Raw genomic sequence first — 14,811 nt, 5'->3', positions numbered from 1 at the left:
CTCAGAGCCCAGAACCGTTCTGCGCCCAGCGCGCGCGGGAAAGGCGGGCTGAGGCGCCTGGAGGCGCGCGCGCGGGCAGCTAGAGTCCTAGGTTCCTCTCCCTCCCGCCCACCTCCTCTTTCCCGCCCTGTCCGCGCCCCCTCACCCGCCCGCGCCGCCACCTTCCCACCCTCCGCGCGGGCGCCCCACGCGGTGACAGCTCAAGGTCCTGACGCCACAACGCATCTCCAGGCAGCCCGCCCCCTCGCAACATCCGTCACCTGACCCTGCCATATCAGGAACCGCCGCGGTCCAGCTCGCGTCCCTGCTTCCCTGTCCCCCTTCCTTTATTCCTCGCTCCTCACGCTGGGGGTTCTTCCTTTTTCCAAACCGGATTATTTAAAAGAGAAAAAGAAAGAAAAAAAAAGCAAATTTATCTCATGGGTCTATCCGCCATTCAGGAGGCTGGATGTCAGTTTTTAAAGAAATGGCGCTATGCTCCACTTCTCGATTTGGGAAACGAGCGAAATTAAAGGAAACTGCTGCGACATCTGGACACTGCGTGGCGCTGGCGCCGCTGGAGCGGCGGGCCCCGCGCCGGACCAGGTAGGCGGAGCCGAACCCCAACCCCTGCTGGATCGGGGCGCCCCTTCCCCTGCCTGCTCCCCGCGTTGCGGAGGGCTCTGGGCTAGGCCAGCAGTCCATTCACCAGGCAATTTTTATTTTCGGTTTTAACATCCCGCTCAGAGAAGCATCTGAACGCTTCTTCCTCTTTCCTCCTGCCGCGGTGCTCCCCTCCCCCACGGCTGCTCCCCGCTCTCCCGTTGTCCCCGCGTCCACTGGTCGTTCCTCCCGCAGCCTCCTCCTCCTCCTTCCGCCCGGCGCTCCGACACCCTTCCCTCTTGCTGCCCGACTCTTCGGCGTGGTCCCTCTCCTCTCTCCTCCCCTCCTCCCTCTTCCCCCTCTTTTCTTCCACATCACTGACCCTTTCTTTCTGGACACCCCCCGCCCCCCCCCGCGCTGCTGGGGTCCACTCGGCACAGGAAAAGCGGGGAAGGAAAGGAAAGAGCTGCATAAAGGAGGGGTGAGTCGAGGACACCGAGGCGGCCTGAGGACACGCAGGAGCCGGGTTCCGGAGCGCAGACTGACGGGTCCCGGCTGTCGGGCTGGATGGAGCTTTGGCGCGGGTTCGCCGGCTCCCCCGAAGGCGAGTGGTCGAGCCCAGGAGGCCTCTTTCAGGCGGGCGGTGCTGACCCGATGCCCCAATTTCCCAGGCCTGAAGTCAGTCTCGATGGGCCGAGAGCCTCGCGGGCTGGAGGCGCGGCCTGGCCGGCCCGGCGTGTAAGAGAGGATGTGGGACTAGGCCCAGCCTTCGGAGCCTGAAAGGTGGCCCGCCTCGAAGTGGCTTCCTTTACTTGTGGCCGAGCCTACTGGCCGAGCTGCAGGAGTGGATCCATAGCGAGACAGACGACAGGTCCTATGAATCAGACGCCAAGCCTCTCACTATCTAGAGGAGGCAAGTGAGGCTTGGATGGTGCAAGCCACCGTACTGTAACTGAGAGACCGGGTCCAGCGGCACGCAGGCTGCTTCCACTCCCCGTCCCTCACCTCCGCACAGGATGTAACCTCCTGACCCGCCGGCTGAAGTGAGACTTAGGGACCAGGCTTAAATAGCCACTCTAAATAACTTTTACAAATGCACCTCTCCCCTCTCCTGTAGGACTCCCTCAGAATTTACGGAACACCCAGGCTCCATGCTGAGGCTGCTTGCCGCTCCTCTGTGACAGAATGAATGCGCTTTCTGGCTCTTCACAAGGCTAGCTCCTACTCCTTCAGGGCGCTTCTCAGGTATCCGCCCCCCCCGCCCCCCTCAGAGACTCTTCCTCCAGGCACCGTATTTTTTTTTCCCCTAAAGCACTTACCATACAGAAGTTATCATAAGTAATTGTTTACTTGTTTGTCTGTCAGTAGTTAGTATGTAAACTCCGTGGAAGGCCGGTCTTGCTCTGTCTTGCACCACACCTATGATTCCCCTCCTCCACCCCCCCCCCAAATAAACCTCATAGGAGAGAGATGGACTAGTAAAAACATACAATTATAGTGAGGGGATTTCATTTTATGGCAAACAGAAGAGGGGTACTTTAGGAGGTGGGGAATCAGAGAAAGCATCCTGGAGGGGAAATGCTGCCCAGTTTCAGCACAGTATCATTTAAGGACCCTGGAGAAGTGGAAGAGAGAAGGGTTTCCTGGACCCAGGCAGAGTTACTAGCTGCGGCAGTAAACCATGGTGCGGGAGGGTGAGAAAACCTGTATTACACATTTCTTGAAATTATTAGTCAGGGTTCTCTAGAGACAAAACCAATTGTGTGTGTGTGTGTGTGCGCTTGTATGATTTATTTTAAGGAATTGGCTTACCCAGTTGTGGGGCTGGCAAGTCTGAAGTCTGCAAGACAAGTAGGCAGGCTGGAGACCCAGGGAGGAGTTGATGTTGCAGTTTTGAGTCAGAAGGCAGCCTGGAGACAGAATTCTTTCTTCCTTGGGCAACCTCTTTTCACTTAAGGCCTTCAACTAATTGGATGAGGCCCACACAGATTATGGAGGATAATCTGCTTTATTTAAAGTCTATGGATTTAAATGTTAATTATATCTAAAAAGTACCTTTACTGCAATATCTTGATTGGTGTTTGACCAAACAATTGGGTACCACAGCCTAGCCAAGTTGACACATAAAATTAAACCTCACATTATCCTATTATGCCTGAAAGGTCTGCTGAGCCTCAGTTTCCCAACCAAGTTTAAATTCTGGAATCTGTCTGTATTGATTGGGCCTGTATAGCTTAACCTATAACCATTTCCTCTCCCCCCAAACTTGTTCTGGGGATAAGGGGAGTTACCCACTTCAGGGGAATGCCATTTGAGTAAGAGCACTGAGTAAGATTACTACTATACAGTAAGCTCTGTGTTCAATGAATATAAAACTTAAAACTTAAATTCCATCTTGGTTTTCCCCTGCTACCCAACACCTGTGTTTTGTTAGTTGTGGTATGCAGGGGAATTCTACCTAATTTTAATATTAGACTAAGCAAAATACAATTATGAAGATGAATCTTTAGCAACACAACTAATTTGTGGCATTCCAAACACGTTTGGAATTCCAGATGACTTTGGCTTTGTGTTCTTCAAGAACAGTATGATCAAGAGCTGATCAGTGTTATTTGTGCACACTTTCGCTTGTATTACTTATCCTCACAGCGGCTCTTTGAATTTGGATTACTACCCTACTTTACAGGTGAGAAGACTGAGGCCTAGAGGCACTCAAATCTTAGATACTTTATAGCCAGCAAGTGCCAGGGCTGGAATCATTAAGAAGATCTTTGGACTAAAAGCCTTGTGCCCTTTCTGTTGTGCTAAACAGAGTCAATAGGAAGTGAACTATTGATGGGTCATTTTTGCAGAAAGAGGATCATTGAATGTCGGAGCTTTTCTTTGCTCTCTTCCTTTGGCCTAAAAACTGACTTGGCAGATCTGAGTTTTTGAATGGAGGAAAATTATTTTCTATTTTTCAAAAATGATTTTCTATTTTGGATCAGCAAATTCATCCCACAGGCAGAGATAGGAGAGGGCATTTTACTAATACCTTGTCTGTGCCACGCCACCCAACTACCCTCTAGCCGTGATGTCCTGGGACACTAGCTTTTTCCCTCAGGTATCTCTTGATTATCAAAATTCTGTGAGAAACTTCCCTAATATTGCACATGCTCAAACTAAAAACCCCAAAGGTATAAGACACAAAACACTAGAAGATTTAAAAACTATTATTTGAACACATATAAAATATTAACTTCTAGAATATATAAATACATAAGTGAGTAAAAAAATAACCCAGTAGAAAAGTTAGCAAATAATATAACGGGCAGTTTAGAGTAGAGGATATTCAAATAGTCAAATGGTCAAAAAATTCTGAAAATATATTCAATTTTACTGGTTAGTAAAGAAATGTAACAAAAACACTGACATATACCTACAGGTGTGGCAAAAATAAAAAGAGTGATAACATTGGCAAAGTTTCAGAAAACAGTCTTCTTACATACTATCGTAACTTGGTACATTCATTTTGGGAGGCAACTTTACAGTATTTATTAAAACTGTATGTGCATATACATACCCTTTGACTCAGCAATTCCACTGAGTTTATGTATGCAAATATACACATACATAAATAGATGTATGGAAATATGTATACTGTTTATGTAGTGTGTATATACGTATGGAAAGAAATACATATTACATATGCATGAATATACGTATTACCCTTTGACTCAGCAGTTCCACTCCTATAACTCATCTAAGTATGAAAAGTATATATGCACATATACGTGTATATATATTATTGAAGATACACACATACACATATATACACACATAAGTATGGAAATATTTTACACACACATATGTGCAGACATACACGGTATGTGTGTGTTTGTGTGAGAGAAAAAGAGAGAGCCTTTAGCCTCAGCAATATCACTTCTATAAATTGATACAGATTGCTCATACAAGGATGAAAAAAAGGTTCTTTATAGCAGCATATGTAGTAGCAAAAAAAAAGGAAATAATTTATATGTTTGTTAATAAGAGACTGGTTTTAAAAAATTTGGGTTTATCCATAAAATACAAAACTATGCAGCTATACAAAAAATGAAGTGCATCTTTATTTCCTAATGCAAGTTGTCAAAGATCTACTATCAAAAAAAACAAGTTGCAGAATGGTTTCCTAAATGTGTGCGTTGGGGCAGGGCTGTTTACAATTATGTGTACCTATATTTCTGGGAAGTTGATTAAAAGTTTTTAAAAATAGTGGTTACTCCTGGATAGTGAGAATGGTGGATAGGGAGGTTTCAGGAGATATTAATTCTGTTTACTTTCTGTACTGTTTGTAAGTTTACCATGAACAAGAATTTCAGAGTAACAACTATGGAAATTTTTGGCTCCAAAACTAGAGATTCTAATTTTGTAGTCCTGAAGTTGGTCAGTGAATTCAAAATTTAGAACATGAATGATTGAGAGCCAGGGTTGAGAACAACTTCCCTATATGTTGGTCTCAAATGACTGATGGGGACAGCACCATCATTGTACAGACATAACAAATACCTGAGGGTGAATGTAAAATGAAATGTCATGTATTTTTTCCCTAGAAAGGGGATGACATTAAATTTTTCTGTTCAAGGTGGGATTTAAACAGATCAAAAGGCTCCTGCAGCTCTGAAATGGATCCATATATGATATCTTTAACTGTCCAAGGCAGTCTAGACATTAGAGAGTAGTAGAGGATGACAAAATATTTTAGGCAAGTTTTATAGCTTTTAACTCTAAGGTGGCATATTGGGAGCAGATATAGGAGACTGTACAGGGTACTGTTGTGCCCTAGGAAAGGTGATAGAGCTTAGTACTCATAACCCACAGACAGAATGAGAAGCCATTGGATATAAATATTTCCAACATTCACCCTTCAGAAGAAAACTCTGTGTGTTGTCATAATCTGTTGACCTATCTGTGGCTTTGTGAACAGAAAAAATGTTTACTGTTTTATGTTTATATGTTATCTCTTATAAACATATTATAAAATACATAATGACACACACTGAAATTATTTACAACTTAATTTGATAAGGAAAACAAAATGCAATTATTTATACTATGAGATGAGTGAAAACTGAAAAACAATGAATAATCTTTACCTCTCTGGTTTAGGACTATACTGAAAGCCACCCAAACAGCAGACACTCATGACTGGTTCTGACTCCCAGTCTTATCCACAGCTCAGTACCTATTATCTGGTCAGAAGAAAGGGGAATTCTCAGGGAGACCCAGTTTTCAGCTAAGGCAAGGGGATGAAGAAATTTGTAAAGTGAGAAGAAGGTAGAGTGGCATTTCGTTAAAATGAAATGGAGACCCTGAGGTCACACAAGCAAGCGTTCAAAGGAAGTAGCACCAATCCTTTCATAATATAGAGTATTCCAAAGAGAAGATAGACAAATAGATTATGCATTTTGGGAGAAGGCCAAATTTGAAAGGGAAATGAGCCATGGTTTAATTACTGTAATTGGTCTTAAAGTTTCCACTTTAACTCTGTTGTAAAACATTTTATGTGCCAGCACTGACTCTATAGATATACTGGAGGTCTAATGTCAGGGGCTTCTGAATGAGAAGGGCATTAACAGGGGTTCCTTTGTAAATTTCCAATAAAATGTAGATGTCTGTGAGACAGTCTGTATATCATCTTCAAAGTTTTTTTTCCCCAGAAAAACCTTTGGCTTATATTGATTGCAAACTTCAAATTATAATACAAGTCAGCCATTTCAGGAGGGCAGAGAATGAGATGAAAAGAAAGTAACAAAAGGAATAGAAGGAGGAGAGGCATGGTGGTGTTTTGTGGAAGATGGATGAGTAGTTTAACAGAATTAATCAAATAAAACCAAAACAAACTGCTTATGGTCTACATGCTTGTGGGGTTTGTGAAATATTCCCAGGCCTGAAATAATGGGAATCTGCTCATTCCCTACTGTCTTGATTTTCTATAAAACTTTTCTCAGGATCAGCTTTTACAAGTGGTAGGAGTCCTTTTTGGCCTCTTGAATTCCTCACTCAGACTTTAATAGCATTCCTTGCATAAAGGAAACAAATACTTTATAGAAATGGTAACTTGTATATATCATCCCTTTGTTAATTATGTAATACAGGAAATTTTGCTTGGAAGCCAGTGCTACTAATGAAATAATATGTAACTGGCATGGATTACATATTAATCACAGTAATATAAATCAACATGTATTGATATTGAGGTGATACAGAGCTCTTCCCTGACCAGCTGGTTCCTACTATCACCCAGGCAACATTTAGGGACCTAAAACGTCATGGAATCCAATGGAAACAAACCAGAAAGAACAGACCTTTAGAAATGGGTCTGTAAACTCCACAGCAGCTATTTACAGAGAGTTATTCATCTTCTAATGACTTTTCTGCATATTTTAGCATTCTCGTGCCTTTGCACTTTCTATTCCTTCCAATACCCCCAACATTTTTTCTTGGTTCCAACTCCTATACCAACCCCATTTAGGTCAGTATCACTTGTTATGTGTTTACTTAAAAAACACTGTTTCTTTCAGAGCATTTACATTAGTTTGTAAACACCTAATTCAGCATTATTTTAATAAATTTATTGGGTCTACCTGCTTATCTCACTTAAAGAAGTTAATTCTTTTGGTGGCTATGAGTCACATGAGAGAAATACAAAATGCAACAGAAAAAAAATCAGAGGAAAAATAAGTAAGAAAGAGCTTAAAATTAAACTACATATTTATTTTGCAAAGCATCTTTTCTGTGCTAGTTTCCACAAACTTGTTGGTAACTTCTCAACTAACTGGTGGAGGTGGTGCTTATGAAGATCCCCCACCCCCCAGGGCTCCAGAATTTAAAAATGCATCTCTTCTCTCTATTCCTTTATATAGCTTTTCTTGGCTCAGACAAGCAAAATGGCAAAATCATTACTAATAAAATATAAGACCCCATTACAGTCATGTATGCAACAAACTTATAAAGCGATAAAACTTTAGTGATGGTAGGGAGCTTAAAAGTAATCTAGTCCAACTCCCATCTTTTATAGATGAGGAAATTGGGGCTAATCATGTCACATGATTTAGTAGGTCATATATTAAATTAGTTGAAGAACTAATACCAGAACCCAGGTTTTCTACCTTCTAATCAAGTGCTAATTTCTCTCTGCTTCATTCACTCTTTCTTCCCTGGGATTATAAATAGAACAGGAGAAGATATTGAAAGTATTGTGATTCAACTCTTGTTGCTCCTTCAAGTAATTTTTAAAATTAAAATGTTCTTATTTTCTTATGTATTTCTCTCCCTTTCCATCTTTTTAAGCTTGGTAATTGAACACTGTGAAATTATGCCAACCTAAAATTTATTCTTCAAGTTTTCACAAGATAATGAAATAGTTTGTTGATAGTGAAAACTTAGTAGTCATGTCAGATTTTGGTTATGATTAGCTGCTGACATAAATACCAAAGCAGACTTCTTAGTCTGCTAAGAAGATGACTGTAGATGACACCAGCTTTTGCATTTGTTTCAGAAGGCAGTCCACAAGAGTGCTTCCAAGATTATTTCTATCATTTTTGAAGATGACTAATTCTACTTGCTCTTTTTTCTTTTCTTTTCTTTTCGTAGAGTGGCAACGTCTTGAACATTGGAAAAATTACACCCTATCATAAAATTAATCAGCCTCTGATAAAGCATAAAAGGAAAATAAGCATTTCTTTTGTTTTTTAAAAATAATTGATACTTGCAGAGGTGGTTAAAAAAATCCCTATTCACTATTACATATTAACACACAAGTAGTTTGTTTTTAACATTTCCCATAAAGGAAGGACAATATAGAATCTCAATATGGTTGGTCTAAGTTAAATTAGTTTTATTTATTTGCTGAAGGTCCATTACCTAGCTTCATAAAATAAACTAATTTGGTCCTGGACTCCATATTCATATTGCTTTTGTCATAATATAGAAATAAAATATAATAAAGCATTCCTATGAACACACTTTCCCAAAGCCATTTGGAGCTGTATGGATCTTGAGCTCTCTGTTTGAATCTATTTCATTCCTTATATCTGAAATTACTAATTTTAGCCATTAGAACACAAGAAATTTTAAATAGATTTTGCTTTCATAGTAAATCATCCTTGTTTTCTCATCCATTCACTCGGCTGAAAAAGGAAATATAAAAATGAGGCCAAATGAATACATTATTGAATTCTGAATTTATTTCACTTCCATATCTTGCAATGAAGGTCAGGTAGTAAGATGTGTACAAACCTTGGTAATATTTTAGATTTAGATACAGAAATTAACATGTATATTTTTCTGTAATTGCAAAATAGAGCCAGAAGCAGGCCTCATGTATATAGAGCTATATTTGCTTGCATGTATCCTTCAAAGTGAAATCTTAAACAGATTTAACAGTATATACTTCTTGTGCTGCTGATAAAACACATTGACCAAATCTGCCTACCAGGTGGATTTGAAATCTGAATTTACTTTTACATGTATTCATAAATTACTATTTCAGTGCAACCAGGTGGTACTTGATTTTCCAATAATGTATGCTGTTTTGGTTTTGCCAAATATATATATATATATATTTGCCGAATATATATATATATTTGCCAAATATATATATATTATATATATAATATATATATATATATATATATATGGCTGTGGATCTCACAGAACCCTATAGTACCCAACCACATTTTCTTGATTTAGTTTCCCTTAATATCAGGTTGTCATCAGATTCCACAACTTCTTTAAATTAGGAATGGAATCATGTTTTAAGCCAAAATCTTGGAGTCCAATCTCAAATTTTTTACATTAAAACAGTGAAATATCAGTTATTCCAATGCTGTAATGTATCAAGCAACACTGGAAATTAAATCCCCAAACAGTACACCTTCAGTTTGTTCAGCAGATATTAAGACATTCCACGAGCCATCATCATATATTTTCAACAGTTTTATATTCAATCTACTCTTTTAGCAACCCTTTGGGAAATATCCCGAGATAATTTACTGGGTAAGTGCATGGGTCTTCTAAAATACATTTGTAATATTTCATTGTTTGACCCCCTGAGACTGTAGTAAAGGAAACAGAAAATTTAACAAAGAAATAAATAGGTTAAGGATCAAAGTAATCTGGGCGTTGCCACTGTGCTATAGCTTCGTGTAAAAGCCGTAGTTCTTCCTCACCTCTTTCCCAAGGGCCACGAGTTACTTTGTTATTTAAAGTCTCCGCAAGTGAGACTGCTACTGAAGAACCACCCGGAAGTACAAAATATCACGAAATCTTTTCAAGTGGCAATTTACAGGGGGCTCTCTGTCTCCTACCGCTCATAGATTAAACAAATCGTTACAGTTAACGGCCTACCTACAGTTGCTCTCGCTACAATCTCCGACTTCAGCCAGTCTGCGCGCGGACTGCTGGAACGCCGCAGGAATCTCGCCTTGATTTAACAACAGCAAACGAGCGCCCCTCTTGGAGAGCTGTTCAGAACCACCTTGCCCTGGGGACTTTAGAATAAGCGGGCAAGTTCGAGGTGGCTTCCGGGTCCTCTCTTCCCCGTCCCTATCCGGTGGAGCTGGGCGCGAGTCCCCAAGGCTTCCATTATGGAGCGTTTTGCACGTGACCTGCTCTGCTCCGTGCAGCTTGTAAAGAAAGAGCTCACGACGACCGTCATCGTTGATTGGTCCTCCGTCTTCAGCTTTGCCCTCATATCCCCAGAGCCTAACGCCTGAAGTGGGGGCTTACGGGGCGGGGTCCTTCAAGGTCAGTGGGGCGAATGTTATCACCTGCCTCCCACCCAAATGCCAGTCACCGCCGCCTCCCACTCCGCCCCAGCATCTTTTGTGTGAAGATTCGCAGCGCTTGGGTTCCTTCGCGGATTTCTTCACGTGCCACTTTTCGCCAGAAAACCCTGAAAAATAAACCTGGGAATTCCACATTAGGCTCCTAAATCTCGCTGGAAATCCATTTGCCCCACCTCTCTGCGTTTCACTTCACGGTGAGTGTCGAGGGCTGCATCCAGAGAAAAAAAATTTCTTCCCGGTCTTGCCCTCCTTCCCTGCGGGGAATCAGGTCGCCCAGGAAGACTTCCGCCGCTCCACGTATGCAGACCTCATTGAACTAAGTTGGGGTGGGGAACTGGAGAGAAAGGTCGTTTGGGGCGGCTGTGTGCACGCGCCATCAGTCTCCCTCGGCCGCGCGCAGGTAGCGGGCGACGTCGCGGTGGCCCCGCTCCTCAGCCAGGTCCACGGGCAGGCGGCCCCAGGCGTCGCGCACGTCCAGCCGCGCCCCGGCTCGGTGCAGCGCCACCAGCGTGTCCAGGAAGCCCTCCCGGGCGGCGTCGTGCACGGGTCGGGTGAGGGTGGCGGGGTCCGCGCAGTTGGGGTCCGCACCGTGGAGCAGCAGCAGCTCGGCCACGCGGGCGCTGCCCATCATCATGACCTGCCAGAGAGAGCAAAGCGGTCAGGACCGGGGTGGGGGCAGGTAGAGTCTTCTCAAAGAAATACCTATTCATGATCCAGAGGCTCTTACAAGCATCAGGAGTCTAGTTAAGCTTCATTTGCTGACGCAATACCATCCCCCACCCCCACCCCGGCCCCAGCCCCAATTATACTCTACTCAGCCCTAATTAGTTCCATTTTATTCGCCAAACCTGGGAAGACAAGAAAGAGCTGATGATAAACTGCTTATCGCCGTTGTGGGAGATTTCTTTAAAATTTCCATTGAAACGGGAGTCTATTTTGTTAAATGATTTATGAGTGGAGTTAAAAGACTTTTAAAGTCTTAAATTATTTTCCTTTTTCTTCCCTCTACCCCAGCCATAATCCCAGTCTAAAAAATTTACTAGGCAGTCAGCTGATACATTTATTTTAGAAGTTAGAGCAGTGCTTTAGAAGAGAAAATAAGAAACAACTAAGTCTAAAACAAGGTTTACTTTGTTTAGTTCTTGCAGTAAACCCCCTGTGGAAGGCGTTTGCTTTTCACTGTTATATATGTCTCTGCTCATAAAGGGAATACAGTCCTACAATTGGAGCCAAAATTGGAGATAGAAGGGAAAAAGTAAAGTCATGCATAGTTTTATAAGATGATGAAAACAAATTATTTGTTTTTAATGAATGGTTCACCACTTTTAATATTTAACATTATAGATAAAGGCTAACGTTTAGAGGATAATATATTTGAGGTAATGTAAAATAAACACTATATTTACATTGTACAGGATTTTATAATGTTGAATAGTAAACATTTTGCTATCTAAAAAAGAGCTTGGATCTTAGCAGTCACATCAGAGCAATGCATAATTTAGAAAAAGGATGTTTTGGAGCAGTAATCCTATAGTATCCATTTGTGTACATGTACATTATGCAAGTATTTACTTTCTTATTTTAACAATAAAATAATTTTTTAATGTTTATCCATTCAAGTTTCCGATTTCCTTTATTTTACTTTATTTTTTTAAACATCTTTATTGGAGTATAATTGCTTTACAATGGTGTATTAGTTTCTGCTTTATAACAAAGTGAATCAGCTATACATATACATATATCCCCATATCTCCTCCCTCTTGCGTCTCCCTCCCACCCTCCCTATCCCACCCCTCTAGGTGGTCACAAAGCACCAAAGCAACGAGCTGATCTCCCTGTGCTAAGTGGCTGCTTCCCACTAGCTATCTATTTTACATTTGGTAGTGTATATATGTCCATGCCACTCTCTCACTTCGTCCCAGCTTCCGCTTCCCCCTCCCCGTGTCCTCAAGTCCATTCTCTACATCTGCGTCTTTATTCCTGTCCTGCCCCTAGGTTCTTCAGAACCATTTTTTTAGATTCCATATATAATAATTTTTGATAATTAAATATACAAAATGTTATATGTTCTTGTGAGTTTATGTTTTAAAATGTACCACGGAATCAAAAGATAGTACGCAAAATTTTTTGTTTGTTTCATGGATATTAAAAACATCTATTTCCTCCCTTAGAAACCATGATATGATTTCTATTAGTGATGTAAAGGGCATTTCATGCATAGAGAAGAGGGGGAAAAATGGTTCTTAATATCTCAGAATATGGTGAATTAAAAATGACAAACCTCTTGCAACAATTAATATAATTTGAAGTCTTTAAGAGCTACTTTACATATTGTTGCTGCTTTAAACAATCCGTCATTTCTTCCAATATTTTCTATGAATTCAAAAGGAATGAATACATATTTTCTTTAAAATCTACACAATTAACAAGATTCCTTAATAACAGCTTGGTTCTGGAAGGTGATTGTGAGGTGAATACTAAATATGACCATAATAGTCAACAGTAAAACACAAAACATTACCTTAGATTTTAAAGAAATTAAAAATATATTTAGCACTAATTAAAGTGGGATTAATAGCTAAACATATTGAATTTTAACAATGAAGAGGCTATTTATGAAGACCCTTTGCCATTTAACAAAGCTGCAGCAATGCCTATGTAATCCAAGCATTCAGTATAACTAAATAAAAATATATAGAAGCACATTTTTTTTTCTTATGTAACACTCAAGAGACACTGCTAACATAAAAGGAATTAAGTATTGTGGTTGAGGAATCCTGTCTTCTTTGTATTCAATTCGTCTGTATGAGGAAAGAATACAAAATTTCACATCACAGCTTAAAGATTCAGGGTGATTTTTTTCATGTGCTGTGATTTTGTATGATTCCTTAAATTCAATCCAAATTGTGTACCTTGTAATTTAATTATCTCTATCGTTGAAAGTTGATCGCTGTTTGTTTAAAGACAAACAGATAAGACAAAACAGTTCTCCTCCCCAAATAACCTCTCCTTTTCCCCTTTCCTCTCCAGTTGAACCTATCCCTTGCATCTCTTATGAAATGGGAGAGGGGATATTGGTTTTTTTCCCCCCATTAAAAAGAAAACCAAACAAGTAGTGGGGTTTCCAATACCTTTCTTTAGAGTTTTTTTGTGGGTGAAAACCTGCTTTACACCTGAGCTCAATACTCCAGCAAGAGAGACAGAGGTCTAAGTCGGTGGAGATCTCAGTCCCCAGCCGCTTCCCACGGAGGCCGCGGCGCCGTGTTTGTGCGCCCCCTGTCGGCGAGGCCCGGGGCCCCCAGCTACCTGGATCGGGCGTCTCCCGAAGCGGTTGAGTCTGTTGGGATCCGCACCGGCTTCCAGGAGCTGCCGCACGGCCTCCACTTGCCCCCGCGCCGCGGCGTTGGAAAGGCCCGCATCACTGCCGCCACCACTGAGCATGCCCTTGTCCTCCTCGCTCACTTCGCAGCCCCCAGGCGCAAAGTATCCCGGATAATCCACCGCTGGCCGTGAGCTTCGCAACACGCCCCACCCCTCCTTCCCACCTCGCCCTAGCGGGCTCTCCCCACTCGGAAAGAGCTCAGTTCAGCTTCAGTCCCCTTTCGCCGTCCTTCTGCGGCTTGGGGGCCCGTCCAATGGCCGAAAGGCCTACGTAGTTAAGCCGGGCTTTTCCCGGATGGCTCCCAGGAAAAGGCCCCTCGCGCAGCCGCAACGTCGCGCGAATCCACTCTGGCCGCAGAGTGCGGGCGCGTTGCAGCGTCCTCACCGCCGAGCTACACTCTGGCGGAGTGGAGAGCCGGCAGGGACTGAGTTCGTTTCCAGCTGGGCAGTCGGGCTGGGTGCTTCCCACCTCCTTAGGCTCCGCCCCCTGTCCGTTCGGGCATGTCCCACTGTGCTGCCTGGGAGGCCTGGCAGGCAGCTGACGTTACAGCTGCGAGGGTAGGGGCCACGAAGAGCAGCCCAGAAGGTGCCCGCCCGCACGCGCCAGACACCGCAAAGCGGAGCCCGCTGCGCAACTCGCTGCGGGGTGTCCAGCAATCCTAGGCTACGTTTTTTGGAAAGGTCGAATCAGTGCACTCAGCTCTTAATCACCTCCCTCCAGCAGGCGGAGCAGAGGATTTCTATTCCTTCCATCCCGGGCCAGCTGGTTTCACTAGAAGTTAGTCGCTCCCTGTGTAATCAAAAGGCTGAGAGAAAGGCATTTAAAATAACCTCGTCTCTCTTAAGATGTCTTAAAGTGACAGCTCTGCACCTGTCATGCTGGTTAAATTCATCCCCAGGCGGTACTTGAACTTCACTAGCTTCACGTCTTGCATCAACCTTAGCAATTTGGCGGCGGGGGGGGGGCGGTTTATCTTCCTACTTGAACGAGCCAAAAATCAGTCTAAGTGAAAAATCCTGA

General features: G+C 42.6%; 1 protein-coding gene and 1 long non-coding RNA gene across 5 annotated transcripts in view; one reads left to right on the top strand and one right to left on the bottom strand.

Moving 5' to 3' along the window:
* The first annotated feature begins 277 nt into the window (after positions 1 to 277).
* LOC309810150 overlaps positions 278 to 14,811 on the top strand; it is a 35,148-nt gene continuing 20,614 nt past the window's right edge. For 2 of the 4 annotated variants that reach the window (XR_014294949.1, XR_014294950.1), the window contains exons 1-2: positions 278 to 585; positions 1,700 to 1,827. This is a non-coding gene — a long non-coding RNA (uncharacterized lncRNA). Of the gene's footprint in view, positions 586 to 1,699; positions 1,828 to 9,938; positions 10,025 to 14,811 lie in introns of those variants that run through there. The other 2 variants (XR_014294951.1, XR_014294952.1) reach the window with 2 other exon arrangements.
* On the bottom strand, positions 8,248 to 14,312 carry CDKN2B (cyclin dependent kinase inhibitor 2B). The gene is made up of 2 exons (XM_082631632.1): positions 13,716 to 14,312; positions 8,248 to 11,046 (listed from the first exon to the last, which is right to left on the bottom strand). The coding sequence occupies exons 1-2, from the start codon at positions 13,848 to 13,850 to the stop codon at positions 10,786 to 10,788; spliced, it is 396 nt and encodes a 131-aa protein (XP_082487758.1). The 5' UTR covers positions 13,851 to 14,312; the 3' UTR covers positions 8,248 to 10,785.

The sequence above is a fragment of the Mesoplodon mirus genome (assembly GCF_964341445.2).
Source record: "Mesoplodon mirus genome assembly, chromosome: 1".
Lineage (NCBI taxonomy): Eukaryota > Metazoa > Chordata > Mammalia > Artiodactyla > Ziphiidae > Mesoplodon > Mesoplodon mirus.
The sequence above is the reverse complement of the archived record's forward strand: the minus strand, read 5'-3'. Positions and strand labels throughout refer to the sequence as shown.